The sequence below is a fragment of the Talaromyces stipitatus genome, genomic scaffold, assembly GCF_000003125.1.
Source record: "Talaromyces stipitatus ATCC 10500 scf_1105507295527 genomic scaffold, whole genome shotgun sequence".
Lineage (NCBI taxonomy): Eukaryota > Fungi > Ascomycota > Eurotiomycetes > Eurotiales > Trichocomaceae > Talaromyces > Talaromyces stipitatus.
The window spans coordinates 2,710,696-2,727,778 of NW_002990114.1; the positions used below are offsets into that span (position 1 = coordinate 2,710,696).

The window sequence follows — 17,083 nt, forward strand, 5'->3', positions numbered from 1 at the left end:
GGGATCATCAGGTAGTGTTAAAGCTATTATATTTATCCTCATCGCGAGCATCCTTGGGGTCCGGCAGTGCTTCCACATCATTTGGCACACTCTTACGGCTATGAAGGTAGCCCATCCCTGATGACTATGGACTGAAAGGGCACCAAATACAGGAAAGCATTATTATCGAGATGTCGTAGAGGAATACCTCTAGGTCGGAGCAGGTTTGGCAATATGTTTGATGCACCTAAAAGGATGCCAGATACTGGATACTAAGAATACTTGATGCATTTGGTACTACTTGCTCGCTGCTTGGACCTCTTTTTTTGGCTTTCAAAGTGATTGCTATTCTGGTGACAGCTCTAAGTGGCTTTTAAGGAAGGGTCTTCTGTCAAGCGAAATATCTTTTTATCTGGCGAAAATGCATATTCTATATTGTCTTTGCATTTGGACTATAATCAAAATGATAAGGTGTTTATTTCAATATAGACGTGGTGCTTCAGTGAATCTAGCCCTAGGCCCCTGATTGGCTAGTCCTGAGATGTGAACTAACAAAATTGTATGTATTGAGCTGTCTGTCTTTCTTGAACCTAGATGACAAAGGTGGGTGTTTTATATGTTTGTAAGTGCTTAGCTCGCTACGCTCTCTGAGATTTGCTATATGAAGGCTAGTTGTCAGCAGGTCTCTGTCCTGGTGAATTCCTGCGACAGAAATACAATCAAGCTCGGTTGTCGATCTGGAACCCCGTGAGATGCTGAGAAGATGTGAGACTGCCCGCATGGAAAACTTCCTCCACTGGGTGCTAAGAACCTACATGATCAAAAAAAGAGCTCAGTAACGACATACTGGCGTCAACTGAGTCAACTGCACATCGAGGGGCCAAATCTACTTACCAAACTCTCTGGCCAACTAACTGGAAGCCTACGATCTATATCGAACTGAGTCCTAAAGACCTGTAGAGCACCATTTTGCTCAGGCAACTCACTTTTCTAGTACTAGTAGTAATCTTCTGTCGAATTGATCTAGGAGAAATGTAGGGCAACACAGTAGAATTGACATATATTGATGTATGAAGAACTTGCTATCTATAATCTCTATCCCAGGGGGAAAGCAGACGCAATATATCCATGTGGATATAGAAAAACCATCGAATTGCGTGGGAATCAAGGTGTTAAGCGAGAGCGATGTCTGTAAGAAAAAAATGCACACAAAGTTACTGGATCATGTATATATATGGGGATGGCAATGCGACGCTATATAACCGATGTCAACTTGGTAGTCAAACCGATTCTGGGCAGGGTTCTGTCGGATTGCTGGGTTAACTTCTGGCCAATCCTGAATAGCAGTTTTACAAGGTAGAGAAAAAGAAGTGACTAGCAAGATTGTATGTATTCAGTTCTCTCTCTCTCTGTCCATCAAGTTTCAAAGCTCGGTTTTTGAACATCTCTGGCGGGGTGATTTGTGAGCTATCATGAGGGGTAAACATTGGGCTGAAATCTAGGTGCCCAGATATATGCCCTAAGGTGCCTTTTTAGACCTGTTTCTAATCCGGATTATCTGACAGGTTCTAAGTTGATAAGTCCTAGGACTTTAAGCTCTTCGTATTCAGTCTGATGATCATGCAGCCACCTGGCCTTCTCGTCATCATCAAACATCGAATCGTCTTCACAGAACTCCAAATCCCTAGTGAGCATCCAATATACAAATTCAAACTCCTTGTGTTCAAACGCCATATCAATGGGTGTACAGCCGAAATAATTCTCGGCCTCCTTGGGTGCTCCAGCGGCAAGCAGCATCCTGACAACATCCCGCCTCCAAGACTTGGGCCGCCATGGCGGATCGATGGCACAATGCAAGGCTGTATTCCCTAATATACTGTTACGCGCGGCGATGTCGAATGGCTTGCCGCTTTGAAGAATTGCGCGGACTGTTTCGACCTTACCCCTCATAGCAGCGTGAAGTGGTCGAGATCCAAAAGCAGCTTCTCGATTGAGATCAGCACCAGCGTCGATTAGGGCGCTCACTGCTACGAATGACATCCAATGTCCACAGGCTATATGCAGCGCCGGCAGGAAAGTGCTCGGATGCACAATGTTGACATCAGCGCCATGCTCGGCCAGCACTACAACATTGTCTGATTTATCGGCCATGATTGCCTTTAGCAGTGGTGTCTTGCCCTTTCGATTAGGTGTATTGATTTGATTGGCAAGACCTGCTTGGAGAAGGTATTTGATAACCTCAACATCTTTATTCTTGGCTGCGTGATAGAGAAGAGTTGAGCCCCCCGAGTCTACATCATTAATGTCACCACCCACATCCAATGCGAACTGCAGAACTTCCAGATCGCAATATGCGCAAACCTTTCCGAGGACGCCTTTCTGCCTCACATTAGCCCCGCTGTTGATGAGGAGACAAACAAGTTCATTCATGCCCAATTCAGCTGCTAAAGACAGCGGGGTCGTGTCAGGATCATCAACATCAGATAAACTAGGGTCTGCACCATAGGATAGCAGAAGTTTAATCATCTCATATGCTTCAGACATGCCTTCCTCGTGGCACGGCCGCCATCGTACAGTCATCCAATATAGTTCATATGGAAACCTCTTAGGCAATCTAAATATGGTTATCGCAAGATGAAAAAGCCTTTTGCCGTAAATGTTGTGCGAATTCGGACTAATACCGTGGTCTAAAAAGCTGCGGACGGCATTCAAGTGACCAGTAGACACTGCGTCAATGAGTAAGCTTTTTTTTTCCCATATCCGGTACAGCTTTTGTACCTGTACAAGATTTAAGGGGTCCCAGGTAGCCATGTGCTTTCTGTAGTCATCATACGTTGGCCCGGCTACTCGTACGGCCTCTTTATGGCACGTATCTTGGAGAATATCCCAGTTTCGACAGCACGTCGCTGCATAGCTACACAGGTCTTTGGTCCTCAAGTAGCCCGCCACCAGATGTATCAATTCAGAAGGAAGGGTAGCAAGTTTAGGATCCATTTGAGGACATGATTGATGAAAAATATTCGACTGCTCCTCCAAACACACCCAGTTATCCGGCCCATGCAGATTAGTCGATATCATTTGGTACTTGAGCGTGGTGGATACAGTTGAAAGTCTCTAGAAAGAGAGGAGTTGTAGTAGGGTTGAAGATTAGATTCGCTGAGAAGAATCACGGTTGATAAGAAATAATCTAGGTTTGGGAATAATACACTTGGATGAGAAAGAGATCGATTTGTAGGCTTCACAGCGGCCAGGTGGTCCTGAAAATTGGTTGGTACACACACTGGAATGGACGCAATATCGATATCAAATTGAAAGAAAAAACTGACAACTTATTATAGCCCTAAGGTAAAAAAGAGGACTCTTTTTTTTTTAATCATCCATTGACTGAGTTCAGTGTATTCTTCCTTGTCTTCATCCTTGAAACATGAAGCCAAACTTTCTCCCATACCCAACCAATTTACCCCGATTGCATAACTTCCACACCGATTCATCGTTTCAACTTGATGACTTCTTAATTTGAGGTCTTTCTCTTTGATCTACCCCTTTCAAGATTTCTAAGAAAAGTTGCTGGATTCTGGGCTCATTGAAGAATGGTTGAGAATGAGACTCCAGGTGTGTTAACCTAGGATAATTCCATATATTCATAAAGATTGATGGGACTGACTGTTTTATGGTTATGGCAAGAAGGATGTAATTCTTTATTCACATAGCTTTGACTGCCTCTGAAACATGAATATTCTTTCAATTTTGTTTTCTTACTGTAGTCTGACTTCTGCAAATACTGTGATATTTGTGACGTCTCAATAAGCCTATTCTAATGATAATCCTAAGCTTGGGAGAAGAGGAAGGGAAGGCCTAAGTTACAAACAAGTTGGTTGATAGGATCTTACAATTCTGCCTTTTTAGACCGCTTTCCCCATAAGGCCTCCATCCCATGACAGAGTGTATTTGGAGAGCCTCAAGGCTCAGCGCCAGTTTTCCCCTTTCTTCTTCTTCTTCACACTTAGTTTTCTTCATCGATACTGCTACGCTTAGAAATGAAGTTGTTTCTGGGCCTTGAGCGTCCATCACATTAAACTAAGTGTCCCCATTTTCATCAAATCTTATCATCATCTTACTTACGTCTCGTTGGGACCACTATGGCGAAGCCCGGGCTTGGTTCGACGGCGTCAGAGGAGCCTTCACACGGATGTGAAGGCAACGGCGCAAGGGAGACGACGGAAGGTCGCGATCGTGGGAGTCGCAGGTTGACCTTTGATACTGAGGGAGCTGCCAACGTCACCGTTGAGGAAAATGTGCAGTTGCCAGACGACCTCACTATCGACAACTGGTTGGAAAACATTCGAACAGCACCAAAGCTCATGTACCAGCGAGTAAACGATCTGTTGAAGGCTCAACGCACTGAGCTAGACAGGATTTACCAGGATGAGATATTCAGGAAGGACGAAGAGCTGAGTCAAAAGAATGAAGCTTTCCAACGATTGATTGACGAGCGAGATGAGCTGCAGTTTGCAATGAACAAGCTTACCCTTCGGTTTCTCAATCAGGAACCAGGGACGGGAACCGTAGCGGCATCGGTTACAAAGAAATCGCCCAAGATCCCCGATGGGAAGAAGCTCTCTGACGGGAAGGATCCTCGATATGAATCGTGGAAAATCGACGTTCGTGCGAAGCTGAAGGCAAACAAAGATCAGTACGATACCCCAGAAGCACGCAGGGCTTACGTGAAGTCGATGTGTGAAGGAGAAGCCGCAGAGCATTTGCTAGCGCGTCTCCGCGATGACGCCCCAGACCCCTTTATTGATGCCGACGACATGATCGAACATCTTGACACTATTTACCTCGACGCTAACCGCGTTTCTAACGCCAAGATGGATTTTCGAAACCTTACTCAAGGCAAGACGCGTTTCCAGACGTTCTTGTCGAAGTTCGCCCTACTTGCGTTAGATTCGGGGTTGTCACGATCTGAATGGAAGGAGGAACTATACTACAAGATGAACACAGAGATGAAACGTGCGGTCATGAGGGAGAGCAATGACAGCACGATGTCGTACGAAGAATTTGTTAAGTTTTGCACTATGCAGGCGAATCGGTTGGAACAAATCGCTCGTGAAGAGAAGACCCAGCGCACGGCGGACAACAGGAACAACTTCAACCCTACGGCATCTGGTATCCCCTCGACTGACAAGAAGTCCACCGCCGCCAAAGCCTCGAATTCAAATGACGACAAGAAGAAGAAGTCCCTTCCCTGGCAAGACCCTGAGTTGAAGCCGCTCATGGAGCAAGGTCTTTGTTTCAACTGCAAGCAACCAGGGCACCGTCGCAACAGCTGTCCTTTCAAGAAGGGCACGGAGATAAAGGAAATTGAAACTTCGACCGAACAACCAAAGGCACAAGGAGATGAAGTAAAAGACAGGGCCTAGGGGAAGTCTCCACCTTAGGCCGAAGGAGTGTCGATTGCTGGGCTTTAGATTTAGCGAGATTGTTAGGAAATGAGAAGGAAAGTTTCACAGTACCTATAAGATTAGCTAAGAACACAATGACTGTCTCAACTAGAGCCCTAGCCGACACTGGAGCAAATGGATTAGCCTTTATGGATCGACGATTTGCAATGTTGATTGCAAATCACCTCGCAGTTAGCATACAGCCTCTTGGAGAGGAACTTCGGGTCCGAGGATTCGATGGAAAGGAGGCGGCCCCAATTAATGAAGTATTAACAGTACACTTACTGATTGATGGTCGACGACAACTTGATCTGCCTTTCTTGTTAGCCAATATGGGAAAACACGATGTGATCTTGGGAAGAATGTGGTTTGCGGAGAACAAAGTCCTACCTGACTGCCACGGCCGACGGTTGATTTGGCCAGACGAGCCGAGCCTGAAGGACACCCTAGTGACGAAGCACTATTTGAATGCCCCGAAGAGAATACTGAAACGTATCAATGCGGATCCCAAGCACCAGAGGGATGTCGAACGTCGAGATAAACTCATGGAGGTTGAAGATAGAGTTCTTCGTGTTGCGGTTCCGTCACGCGGGAGCAAGGACTCTAATTGGTCTCCAATGTCGCCTCTCGCGAGAGGTGAAATCACAGCCAATCAGAGAATGCTGAGTTCAGTGGAAACCGTTCAGCGAGACCCACCAGTCGTATATGGTCGACACCACGACGTGAGTTTGGCTGCATCTTATGACCGAATGAATAGAGCACTGCGCGAGGCATTGAAAGAACCAGAGGAGTTACCACCACCGAAGCGAGTCCGTCAACATGAGAAGATCCCGCCAACGATGGATATCGCGCTGATCAACGCCGTTGGATTTGTTCGTCACGTGCGGGACAAGGACACAGAGACGTGCATGACTAGTTTGCATGAAATCGAAAAGGCCATTGATGGACAACTGCAATTGCAAAATGAAGAAGAAAAGGACACCGAGACCGAGGGAATCAAGAAAACATTGCCAGAGAAGTATTGGGAATTCATCGACGTTTTCCTGAAGTCGAAATCCGATGAACTGCCACCACATCGACTATACGATCATAAAATTGAACTCACTGAAGAAAAGCAGCTGGGTTATAGTCCAATTTATCGGATGTCGTTAGAGGAACTCGAGGCTGCGAGGGAATACATTTTAGAGAACTTGCACAAAGGATTCATTGTGCCAAGCAATGCTCCCTTTGCATCACCGATATTGATGGCTAAGAAACCAGGTGGTGGTCTGCGATTCTGTGTGGATTTTCGCAAGCTCAATAGCATCACCAGGAAGGACCGGTACCCGTTACCTTTGATCGATGAAGTCTTTGAGAGGCTCAGTAGAGCGAAGGTTTTCACCAAGCTCGATATTCGACAGGGGTTTCATCGCATACGAATGCATCCTGATTCAGAGGACTTGACAACTTTCCGATGTCGGTATGGGACGTATAAGTACAAGGTTATGCCGTTTGGCGTTACAAATGGACCAGCTACATTCCAGCGGCTAATTAATGATATTTTCATGGACTGTCTTGATAAGTTCCTCGTCGCGTTTGTGGACGACTTACTAATCTATAGTGATAATGAACTGGAGCACGAGCTTCATGTTAGGCAGGTTCTCCAGAGACTGCGAAACGCCGGTTTGCAGGCAGCAATCCACAAATGTGAGTTCCACGTCACGAAGACACGTTATTTAGGGTTTATCGTTACGGAACATGGAATCGAAGTCGACCCTTCAAAGATCGAAGCTATTCTCAGATGGGGCGTGCCAACTACTGTGTTTGGAATCCAGTCGTTCCTAGGATTTTGCAACTTTTACCGTCGATTCATCAAGGACTATAGCCGAATAGCCAAGCCGCTATACCGCCTGACTCACAATAACGTGCCGTTCGAATGGACGAAAAACTGCCAAGAGGCTTTTGACAAGCTCAAGCTCTGTTTATCAACAGCACCGGTGTTGAGTCATTATCAGCCAAATCTCCCTACACGTGTAGAGACCGACGCGTCGGATGGAGTGATCGCAGGGATCTTGTCTCAGTTGCACGAGGAGGGACTATGGCACCCGGTGGCTTATTTCTCACGTACGATGACGCCTTCAGAAAGGAATTATGATATCCACGACAAAGAGATGCTAGCTATCGTCCGCGCTCTTGAGGAGTGGCGACCTGAGCTGGTGGGGCTACAGCGGGAGGACCGGTTTGAGATACTTTCTGATCACCGAGCTTTGGAGTATTTTATGACGACTAAAAAGCTCAACGCCCGACAAGCTCGTTGGTGTGAGTTCCTCACTGATTACTACTTCGTCTTGAGGTTCCGGCCAGGAAAGGCCAATGTCGCGGCGGACACGCTAACCCGTCGAGACGGAGCGCCAAAGGATGAAGGCTATCGTGAGCGAACAATATTAACTGAAGATTTTCTTGATTCAGCAGTAAAGGCCGATCTGGGGCTCGTAGGAGAAATCGACTCTTCAATCGATATCATGTCAAGAGTGGTTACTGCGAATTTAACTGCTGAGGAAGCGGAGTCATATCGGCAAAGGGCCCGAGAAGGGGACGACGATTGGAACCTGCTTGGAGGCCGTCTGTTTTTCCGAGATAGGCTGTTCGTGCCGGCTGTAGGAGACCTTCAGGCGCGCCTATTGGATGAGATTCATCAACAACCATCAACAGCTCACGCTGGTAAAGGCAAGATGACCAGGTTGGTGAAAGAGCGGTATTACTGGCCTTCTTGGTCCCAGGATGTGAACCGGTATGTTGACAATTGCATGACATGTAAGCGAATGAACACCCGCCGTGATTTGCCTCCAGGATTACTCAAGCCGTTGCCCATACCTGAACGGCCATGGCAACACATATCAATGGACTTTATGTCATACCCGAAGGATAAACACGGCTACGATGCGGTATTTGTTGTGGTCGATAGATTGGGGAAGCGACCAGTATCAATTCCATGCCACAAGACAGTAACGGCCAAAGAGATGGCTCGGCTTTTCATACGGTTTGTTCTTCCATGGGCAGGACTACCGGACTCTATTGTGTCGGATAGAGGTCCCCAGTTTGTGTCGGAATTTTGGCAAGAGGTTTGTAGGATTCTGGGTGTCACGATCAAGTTATCGACAGCGGACCACGCTCCCACTGACGGCCAGACCGAAATCGCGAATCAATACCTTACGCAAAGGCTTCGACCGTACGTTAATCATCATCAGGATGACTGGTCGGAATGGTTGCCTATTATGGATTACGCTGCGGCCACCCTTCCCCAGGAATCGACGAATTTGTCCCCTTTCATGATTGAGCGAGGATATCAACCAAGAACTTCTTTCGATTGGTCGGGCCCGGCGCAGCCAGGACGATTGACCATTAATCAGAGGGACGCTCAGCGATGGATGACTAGATTTGCTGAGATTTGGAAATATGCGAAGCAACAGCTTCAGCTTGCACAGGAACGTCAGCAAGCACAAGCGAACCGCCGTCGGCGTGAAGTTGATTTTGACGTTGGAGATGAGGTCATGGTTACAACAAGAAATTGGAATCTGAATGTACCCGGTCGGAAGCTGGCCATGCAATGGAGTGGACCATACCGTGTGAAAGAGAAAGTCGGTCATTCTTATCGGCTTGACTTACCACCTGGCATCAATGTTCACCCGGTTTTCTCACCCGATAAATTGCGTTTAGCATCACGCACAAAACCGCTGGAGGGGCAACTTCGCGATCCCTCTCCACCTGTGGAGGTGAATGGAGAGCACGAATGGGAAGTCGACAAGGTCTTGGATTCGAAAATTCGTTACAGGAAGCTCAACTATCGCGTGGCCTGGATCGGCTACGACCCTGATCCTCAGTGGTATCCTGCGCGGAATTTCAAGAATGCGCCAGCGAAGCTCCGTGAGTTCCATGCCGCATATCCAGACAAGCCAGGACCGCCACGTCGTTTACAGGAATGGCTCGATGCCGCTGACCGAGATGAATTCCTCCCAGATGAGGATGACGACGATTTGGTGTAGCGCTTAGGGGCAAGCGCTTCTTTCGAAGGGGGGTGATGTGACGTCTCAATAAGCCTATTCTAATGATAATCCTAAGCTTGGGAGAAGAGGAAGGGAAGGCCTAAGTTACAAACAAGTTGGTTGATAGGATCTTACAATTCTGCCTTTTTAGACCGCTTTCCCCATAAGGCCTCCATCCCATGACAGAGTGTATTTGGAGAGCCTCAAGGCTCAGCGCCAGTTTTCCCCTTTCTTCTTCTTCTTCACACTTAGTTTTCTTCATCGATACTGCTACGCTTAGAAATGAAGTTGTTTCTGGGCCTTGAGCGTCCATCACAATATTGAACAAAGAGATCCCTTAATGGATGTAGAAATGAAAAATCATTCCAGCATAAAGCTAGATACAATGAGTCAACTCAAAAGAGCTGGACTTTCTTTCTTTTCGTCCTTAGCAAATTCCTCTGTATTGGTTGTGCTCTTGCTAGCCAGTAAGCCAATGTCATAGCCTGAGGCCGAGATAGTTGTTGCAGGATTTGGGGGGTCTGTACGTTGCAGCGAATCGCGTGCTAGAATTGGGTCTCTAGTGCTCGAGAAAAAGTCTATATTCGCTTACTTCTCTTGCCTACTTGGGCAAGCTCTAGCTATGTACTTATACGCCAAATTCTCATCCCAAATTCTCATCCCAAATAACACACCCCCTTACAACGTGCTCAATTGGAGCATATTTGACACCGTAACTTCTCCCGGTAATATGCCACGGAGCTATTATGCACTATTGCTTCCCAAGTCCAATCTGGCTAGTGGCAAACCCTGCTCTTCCTCATGAGCGGTTCAGTGAGCGTGAGTCTGAACTGAAATTCACTCAGTGAGCCAGACTGTGAGCGCCCTCACAAAAGCGGCGGCAGCTGAGAAAGGAAACCCCTACCTGCCAAAGGAAATATGGTACTAGAGTTACCTAGGTATGGGTGAGTCCTTGCTTTACGAATCCTAGTCCTTGTGTAGACATAAATTTCTACCAATATCTCTAGCGCCTCGTCTAGTTAGATCGCTGACCTGACTGGTAAAGCCTGTTTTTATAAAACTAGACGAAATAATAACTCATACATATTCCGCAAGGCAATATAATGATTCTTCTTTTTAGACAGGATTCAACTAATACAAAGGATACAGTGTGACATGATCATCGATTAGGCTTGGTGGACGCTGCTTTGACAACGGTTATCTGGTCAGGTAGATTTTGATACATGTCAGGTTGAATTATTTTGGTATGAAACTAAAAGCACCCTAATTGCTAATATTAAAATACAATATTATATATACGTTTCACGGCTAAACCAAACTCATGTCTGGACATAATGATTCAGATCCTGAGAGACCTTCCATTTGTTAACAATCCTAGGTATAACCAGGTTCTATTGTAGTTAATACTGTCTATATTAGTCGAGCTGTCAATTCTTTGCGTTTCTTTCTTTTATTAGGTATGATGAGTCAATTGAGCCAGCTCTTTTGAAAATGAAAAATAGGTACAAATTAGGAATAGAAGAAAAGAAAGATGTCCCAACCCCGACAATCTGCCTGGTCAAGCTGCCACAAATCAATAGATTCTGTGAGTGTCACACCCCGAATCATTCATTTCAAGGAGCTTTCATATACAATTATCTTTGAGTCGGCCTCCTTACTAACCATGTTCCTAGCCTTATCATATTCTCGCTCTGTCCATTGGATCGAGATAGGTTGGAAACCTTGGTCGAGATAATCGTTTCGAGGATATCGAGACAAAGCACTTTCATAATTCAGGTGCTACAGGCCAGGATGTAATCCCTTATGGCAAATAACAATCTTCAATGCCTCTTCCCAGATGCGATTGGCCTGCTTTTCCGCTTTCTCGACGGTATATTGTGGTTCGGGGCGAGCCAAGAGCCGCCAGTACTTGGTCAACATCACGATCGTGGCCCAATAATGTTTGTTGACAGTGCCTATCTGTTGATCAGATTCCCTATTATCAAAGACATCAGAAATCTTTGAAATCAAATTTCTGCCTTTTTGCCCACCTTTAGGAAACTTGATGGTCCAGAAATCCCCCTGCCCCCTTTCCCATTGCCATATTTTGCCAATCTTGGGGGTTTGTCTTTGTCTGTAGCGGGTTAGTCCCACAACGTTTCCTACTGGATTTGTGGCTGATCTCGGTACTCGAATTCCCCAATCCACTGTGGAACGTTGTTGTTCGGATCCCCTGGTTTCCGCTTCTGGATTTGAGGCTGACTCCTGTACACGAAGCATCACATCCTTAAATTTATCCTTAGACTCGACCATGGAATGTAGTTGATTTGATATCCCGATTTCTCCTCCTCCATTTGGGGTTTCTCCTCGGCCGCGTAAAATTCCTGACTTATTCATCTTGCTATTTGAGAGCCTAGACGTGCACCTAATATTGAAATGGATTGTTATAAACTTGCCCTCATTGTTAGAATAAAACCTAACGATCATATGCATCCAGAGGCCACCTGCACTTACGACAAACTTTCCCCTTCTCAAAAAGGTGTGCAATAAAGTATTTCTATCCATCAATTTCTGACTTGATCTTTATATTTATATGGAGATCTTGTAAACGTGATGAATATGTTCGCAGTCAGCTGACTTAGGGCTTGACATGGACAACATGCCGGCCTTACTCTTTCCGGTAGCTTCCATATTAGGAAATTTTTGTTTCCTGGCACTCCTCATTGTTCGCACCCTTCACTTTTCGAAATATTATCACTCTTTTGAAGATTATTGGAGTATTTTCGTTGGCTTTGAACTATTTGGAGCTAATGCAGATGGTGCAGTGCTATGATTAAAGAGAATTCTTAGATTGTTCCGCTTCTAAGGTAGTGTCGATAGACTCGATACTTTTGATATTCCAAATTATAGTAATCAGAATCCACCAGTCTTCCAGGCATACATCGTCCTGTACTTGGCACGGTTTCCCAGATTCCAAACGACCACATTAATAGAGCGGATAGTGGAGGTAGACTGGATATAATTGGTCTTGACTCTCTATCCTAGTGACATTCATAGATAAAATGCCCTGCAGCATAGATGAAGATTGCTATCTTGGACTACTAGCTAGCCCAGCCCAGCCCTTAAAATCACCCCTCTCACCGCTTATCTCAAGATTCCGGTCGACATTACAGTCGTCTTTGCCCCCAAAGATCTACTATGCCTCTGTGACACTTGAAGCAATGGATGAGGAGTTTCTGGAGAGGGTCTTTTTCTACGAAGGGACTAGAATTCACAATTTGTAAAGACACGTCTTCTTGTTGAACATCCGTTGAATCCTGAGATTAATAAATCATATAAGTAGTTCCCCAAACACTCCAATGGACATGGGATCCTTACAGCTAGTTTACTGCAATACGAACCTCCTGCACCTAAGTGAGGAAGAGGTTCCCGAGGTTCGAGAGCAGATATAACACAGTTGAATAACCGGATGATACTACCTAGGTAGGCCAGGGGCAACCACAAAGTCATTTTGGAAACTATGAGGGGACAAATTGAACATAGTATATATTGCTCATAAATTCCCTGTCTCTACTTTCTTTGTTTTTATAGGGACTTCTAAGGTTGTTGATAACATACAAATTGTATGGGTGGCCTGGTCCTAGTTCCTTTTCAAGACCAACCACTCCCCGCAGAAGAAATGTTTCCGCCTCTTCTGGTCCCCCTTGGTCTTTGTGGAGAACTCCAAGATTGTTGATAACGCTCAAAGTGTCTAAGTTGTCTGGCCAGTGTCTTTTCAAAACCTGTAAGTGCCCGCTGATAGAACATCTCTGCCCGTTCTAATCTCCCTGTTCTTTGTAGAGCATTCCGAGACTATTGATAGCCTTTAAAGTAGATGTATGATCTGGCCTAGTACCTTCTCATAACCTGCCACTGCTCGCTGATACATGGTCTTTGCCTCTTTAATTTTGTTCCGGTCTTCATAGAGCATTCCGAGGTTATTGACAACTCCAAAGTTGATGTGATCTGGCCCTACTGCCTTCTCATAACCTGCCCCTGTTCGTTGACACATTGTCTCTGCCTCTTCTAATTTCCCCTGATCCTTGTAGAGAACTCCAAGATTAGTGATAATATCCAGGGTAGGTCTGGGATGTGGGCCAAGCACATTTTCTGTGCCTGTTAGTGCTCTGTGAAACATAATCTCTGCTTCTTTCGGTTTTACTTAATAACAGTAAACAATATCAAGGTTGTTAACAGAACTTAAGGTTGATATATGGTTTCACCCAAGTGTGCTTTCTCTGCCTGTTATTGCTCGTTGTTACGTGGTCTGACTCTTTCATTTTTTCTTGACGACGGTAGAGATGACCGAGGCGATAACATGCATTCCAGACAGCAGTATCGCCTGTCAGTCTATTACTTTGTAATTTTTGCCGCACAAAGTCTGTATGGGCTAGTAATTGTTGTTCAAGCCACCAAGAAGCTTGTTCATCATCACCTGGTACCATAAATCTAACACTTATCAATGCCAGTTCATCCCAATATTTATTGCCTTCAATTCTAGCCTTGTCAAGACACCATTCTCGAACGACTGGATGCATCGCATAGCTAACTATTTGTGGATTAGATCCAATCAATGAGAATCCAATCAGAGTCTTCATGTGATCTCTAAGTAAGGCTGTCTGAAAGGACACGGGACAATCACATGGGTCAGCTCTTGTGATATTCTCCATGTTTCACTAGCTCAAACCAGATATCACGATTGTCAAACTAAGCAAGCAGTAGCAACAGCTCAGCCATACTTGGATCTCTTTTTGGGATTTCTGTATATGAAGCGCAGCATGTTTGTAATACGTTGCCATGTTCATAATGACGTCCTGGATTAGGACGGGACTGTAGATCATGCCAGGAGTTATGATAGGATCTCAAGTACTCATTTATGCCGGTGCCCGTCTCATGCATGAATGGTCCCGCAATAGTAATCGCCAATGGTAGCCCTCCAAGACGAGCAATCAGGTTTATAACATCTATACCAATCAGCACCATTAAAAGACTCATAAGGGAGAGATGACTACCTTCGTCTCGCTTTGGGGCAGCATCTGGGCCGACAGATGTCTGCTCTGCCAGAGTAGTGAAACAGCCTCGTCGAAATCGAATGTGTGAACAGGAAAAGGCTACCCGAGTTCAGTTAATGATTGGAGTCGGGAAGTAATCAGGATCGATCCATGACTCGCTGCAGGAAATTTTTGAACGTCGTATCTACCATCAATACTAGGATGGTACTGATCGTCATTATCAAAAATCAGGAGCCAGCGTGAGTTTCCCGGTGATGCGAGCCATCTCAACGCTTGCTTCGTAATTTGCTCCACACTTTCTTCATTAATGGCCGCAGGATTGTTAGACTGGTCAGATAAACGAGACAATATCGAGTTTAACGACTGCAGCAGTATTTCCCGGCTTTTGGCAGTTAACCAGAAGATAGCCTAACTGGTCCTTGTGATCCGGTGCAAAGTGGATCGCTAATTGTATCTTGCCAATACTGCCCATTCTGTGAAGAATAGTATCTCTCCGGGAGTCCGTATGCTGTGACTGTAAGTAACTGCCATAGACGCTCACGTTCTTCGTGTCTTCCTCAGAAAGCCTCAGCCGCTGGCGCTCCAGTAAGTAAGATCTAATGGCACGTGGAATCTACCAGCTAGAGCGCAGCTACGAATTAATATAAACTTGTCCAGTGTTTTCTGAAACAGTCTATGATCCAAACATACCAAAATCTGATAGGGAATCTCGAACGGTCTGCACCAAAGGTTCGTTATGGCCTCGAGCAGGCTGTGAGACAATCCGAGTGGGATCACAAGCATTACAAGTCATGGAGCCAAGCAAACCAACATGAGTATAATCAGGAAGGTATACACGATCTTCCTGCGTTGGGGCGAGCGCATATAGACGCTTGTCCATGGATCTTCTGTCCAACCTCAGCAATAAAATCCTCGAATCTACTTTCCCCGGTGAGATGATTCGTTTGCAACTCAGCAAGTGTCGTTAGCAGTACCTGGGATGGGCGGTTGAGCATCCCAGTCCGTTGAAATTCATCGCCGTTGAAAGCCTTGCCGTAGTCATATTGCACCACTCCGCCGTAGATATCTGCTAGCTTGCTGACTACCACGTCGCCCAGCCGAATATCAGCCGCACAATTTGGGTACTCCTCCTCCAATACCCACCATTAGACCGAAACAGATCGAGGGGAAACGAAATAACAGCTGCATGGCGACCGTGTTCGCCAATATGATGCCATAGTCGCCACTTGGCAAGCAGGTAATCACAATGTTATGCTCCTGTATCCTCCCAAGAATGTAGTTATTATGATCTATAGACAACACTGGTAGGTCTTCGTAAATCTCATCCAGTCGAGCGGCAAGGCGCAGATCCAATCAACGGTGTAATCATCGTGCGATCGATGGGGCCTGGCGGCCATTGTACGCTGTGTATTGACCGTAATTCTCGAATGCCTTGGAGAGACTACTTTATTTGGAGATAAAAGAGAGACGTGGATATTGATGAATAGAGGGAACATTGTAATGTCCTTGGGGTAACTGCCTTGCGAGTAACTTAAGCTGTGCCAGCTGGCGCCTTGCCAACTGTCACAAGACCCAGCCGATCACTTCTGTAGCCTTGTCACAGTATGCATGATCCGTACCGCAGCAAACACTGTTTCAATGAACATTGTACAACACTTATATTAATACACCTACCCCCTAAGTATCGTCAGTGGATAGTTTGTGGGAATTATGGTCAGCACGATGATCGGGAGGCCGCTCCATATCTCCACTAATATCATCTTGCATGACTTTAACATGGAACTGAAGAGCATTCAGTATGTTACTACTAAAATGGACAAATATATTAGAAATTACCTTCATCTCTAGATCGAACTCACTTATGGATATATTCACCTGGGCCCTGAGAAGCCCTGTTCGCTGTAGCCAGGATCTGCTGTATAACTAATTTTTTAGGGTTAACCCTAAAACCTGGGTACAGCCCTAGATGTACAACAGACTAATTGCTACCAACGTACAAGTGCCTAGACAGAGGCACTTCGGTGGTACGTGTTTGATATTATGTTTTCATTGAGTCATCTACTCATATCAATCATGATCTGTAATCCAGAACACAAATTCAACGAACAGCGGCGCAAGTGGTGGTCAAAAATCCATCTCGGCATATTCATCACATACTTCAACGAGCTTCTTCCTCGTACCAGGTTCCTACCATTCCAAGTCAGTCTACACTCAAGATTCTAAGAAAATCATTAGGGATTATTTACAGAAGGACTATGAACCGCATCCGGAATCCAAAACAATCTCGACCCAGGCCAAACTTTATGCAACTCCCAAGCCGTCTGCGTGGACAGACGACATCATACCGTCCTTGAATTATAGTCCCTTCACAATCTGCTATTAGTACTTCCCAAAAGTTTGCGGTTTTACAGAGGGGCACAGTACCGGGGATATGCGTTATCTTCTCAATATTCTCCCTTTTCAAGATTTGTCCTTCCTCCAACCAAGCCCCATTCACCTCATAATATGCTTCCAGCGTAGCATGAGCCAACACCCAATTTTCATCCATCAACTTATCGAATGTCGACGACGTATGCGTCAACGCCCCAATCGTTAATCCCCATCTATT

At 45.6% G+C, this 17,083-nt stretch overlaps 2 protein-coding genes across 2 annotated transcripts, besides 2 other annotated features; one reads left to right on the plus strand and one right to left on the minus strand.

Moving 5' to 3' along the window:
- Positions 1–1,477: 1,477 nt before the first annotated feature.
- TSTA_090350 (F-box domain and ankyrin repeat protein) lies at positions 1,478–3,057 on the minus strand (the record flags this gene model as incomplete). Its single annotated transcript, XM_002478714.1, has 2 exons — positions 1,478–1,498; positions 1,543–3,057. The coding sequence occupies 2 exons, from the start codon at positions 3,055–3,057 to the stop codon at positions 1,478–1,480; spliced, it is 1,536 nt and encodes a 511-aa protein (XP_002478759.1).
- Positions 3,058–4,118: 1,061 nt separating this feature from the next.
- Positions 4,119–9,445, plus strand: TSTA_090360 (retrotransposon polyprotein, putative; the record flags this gene model as incomplete). The annotated part of the gene is made up of 2 exons (XM_002478715.1): positions 4,119–5,384; positions 5,513–9,445. The coding sequence occupies 2 exons, from the start codon at positions 4,119–4,121 to the stop codon at positions 9,443–9,445; spliced, it is 5,199 nt and encodes a 1,732-aa protein (XP_002478760.1).
- Positions 6,413–8,959: a mobile genetic element.
- Positions 6,812–7,234: a mobile genetic element.
- Positions 9,446–17,083: the final 7,638 nt, after the last annotated feature.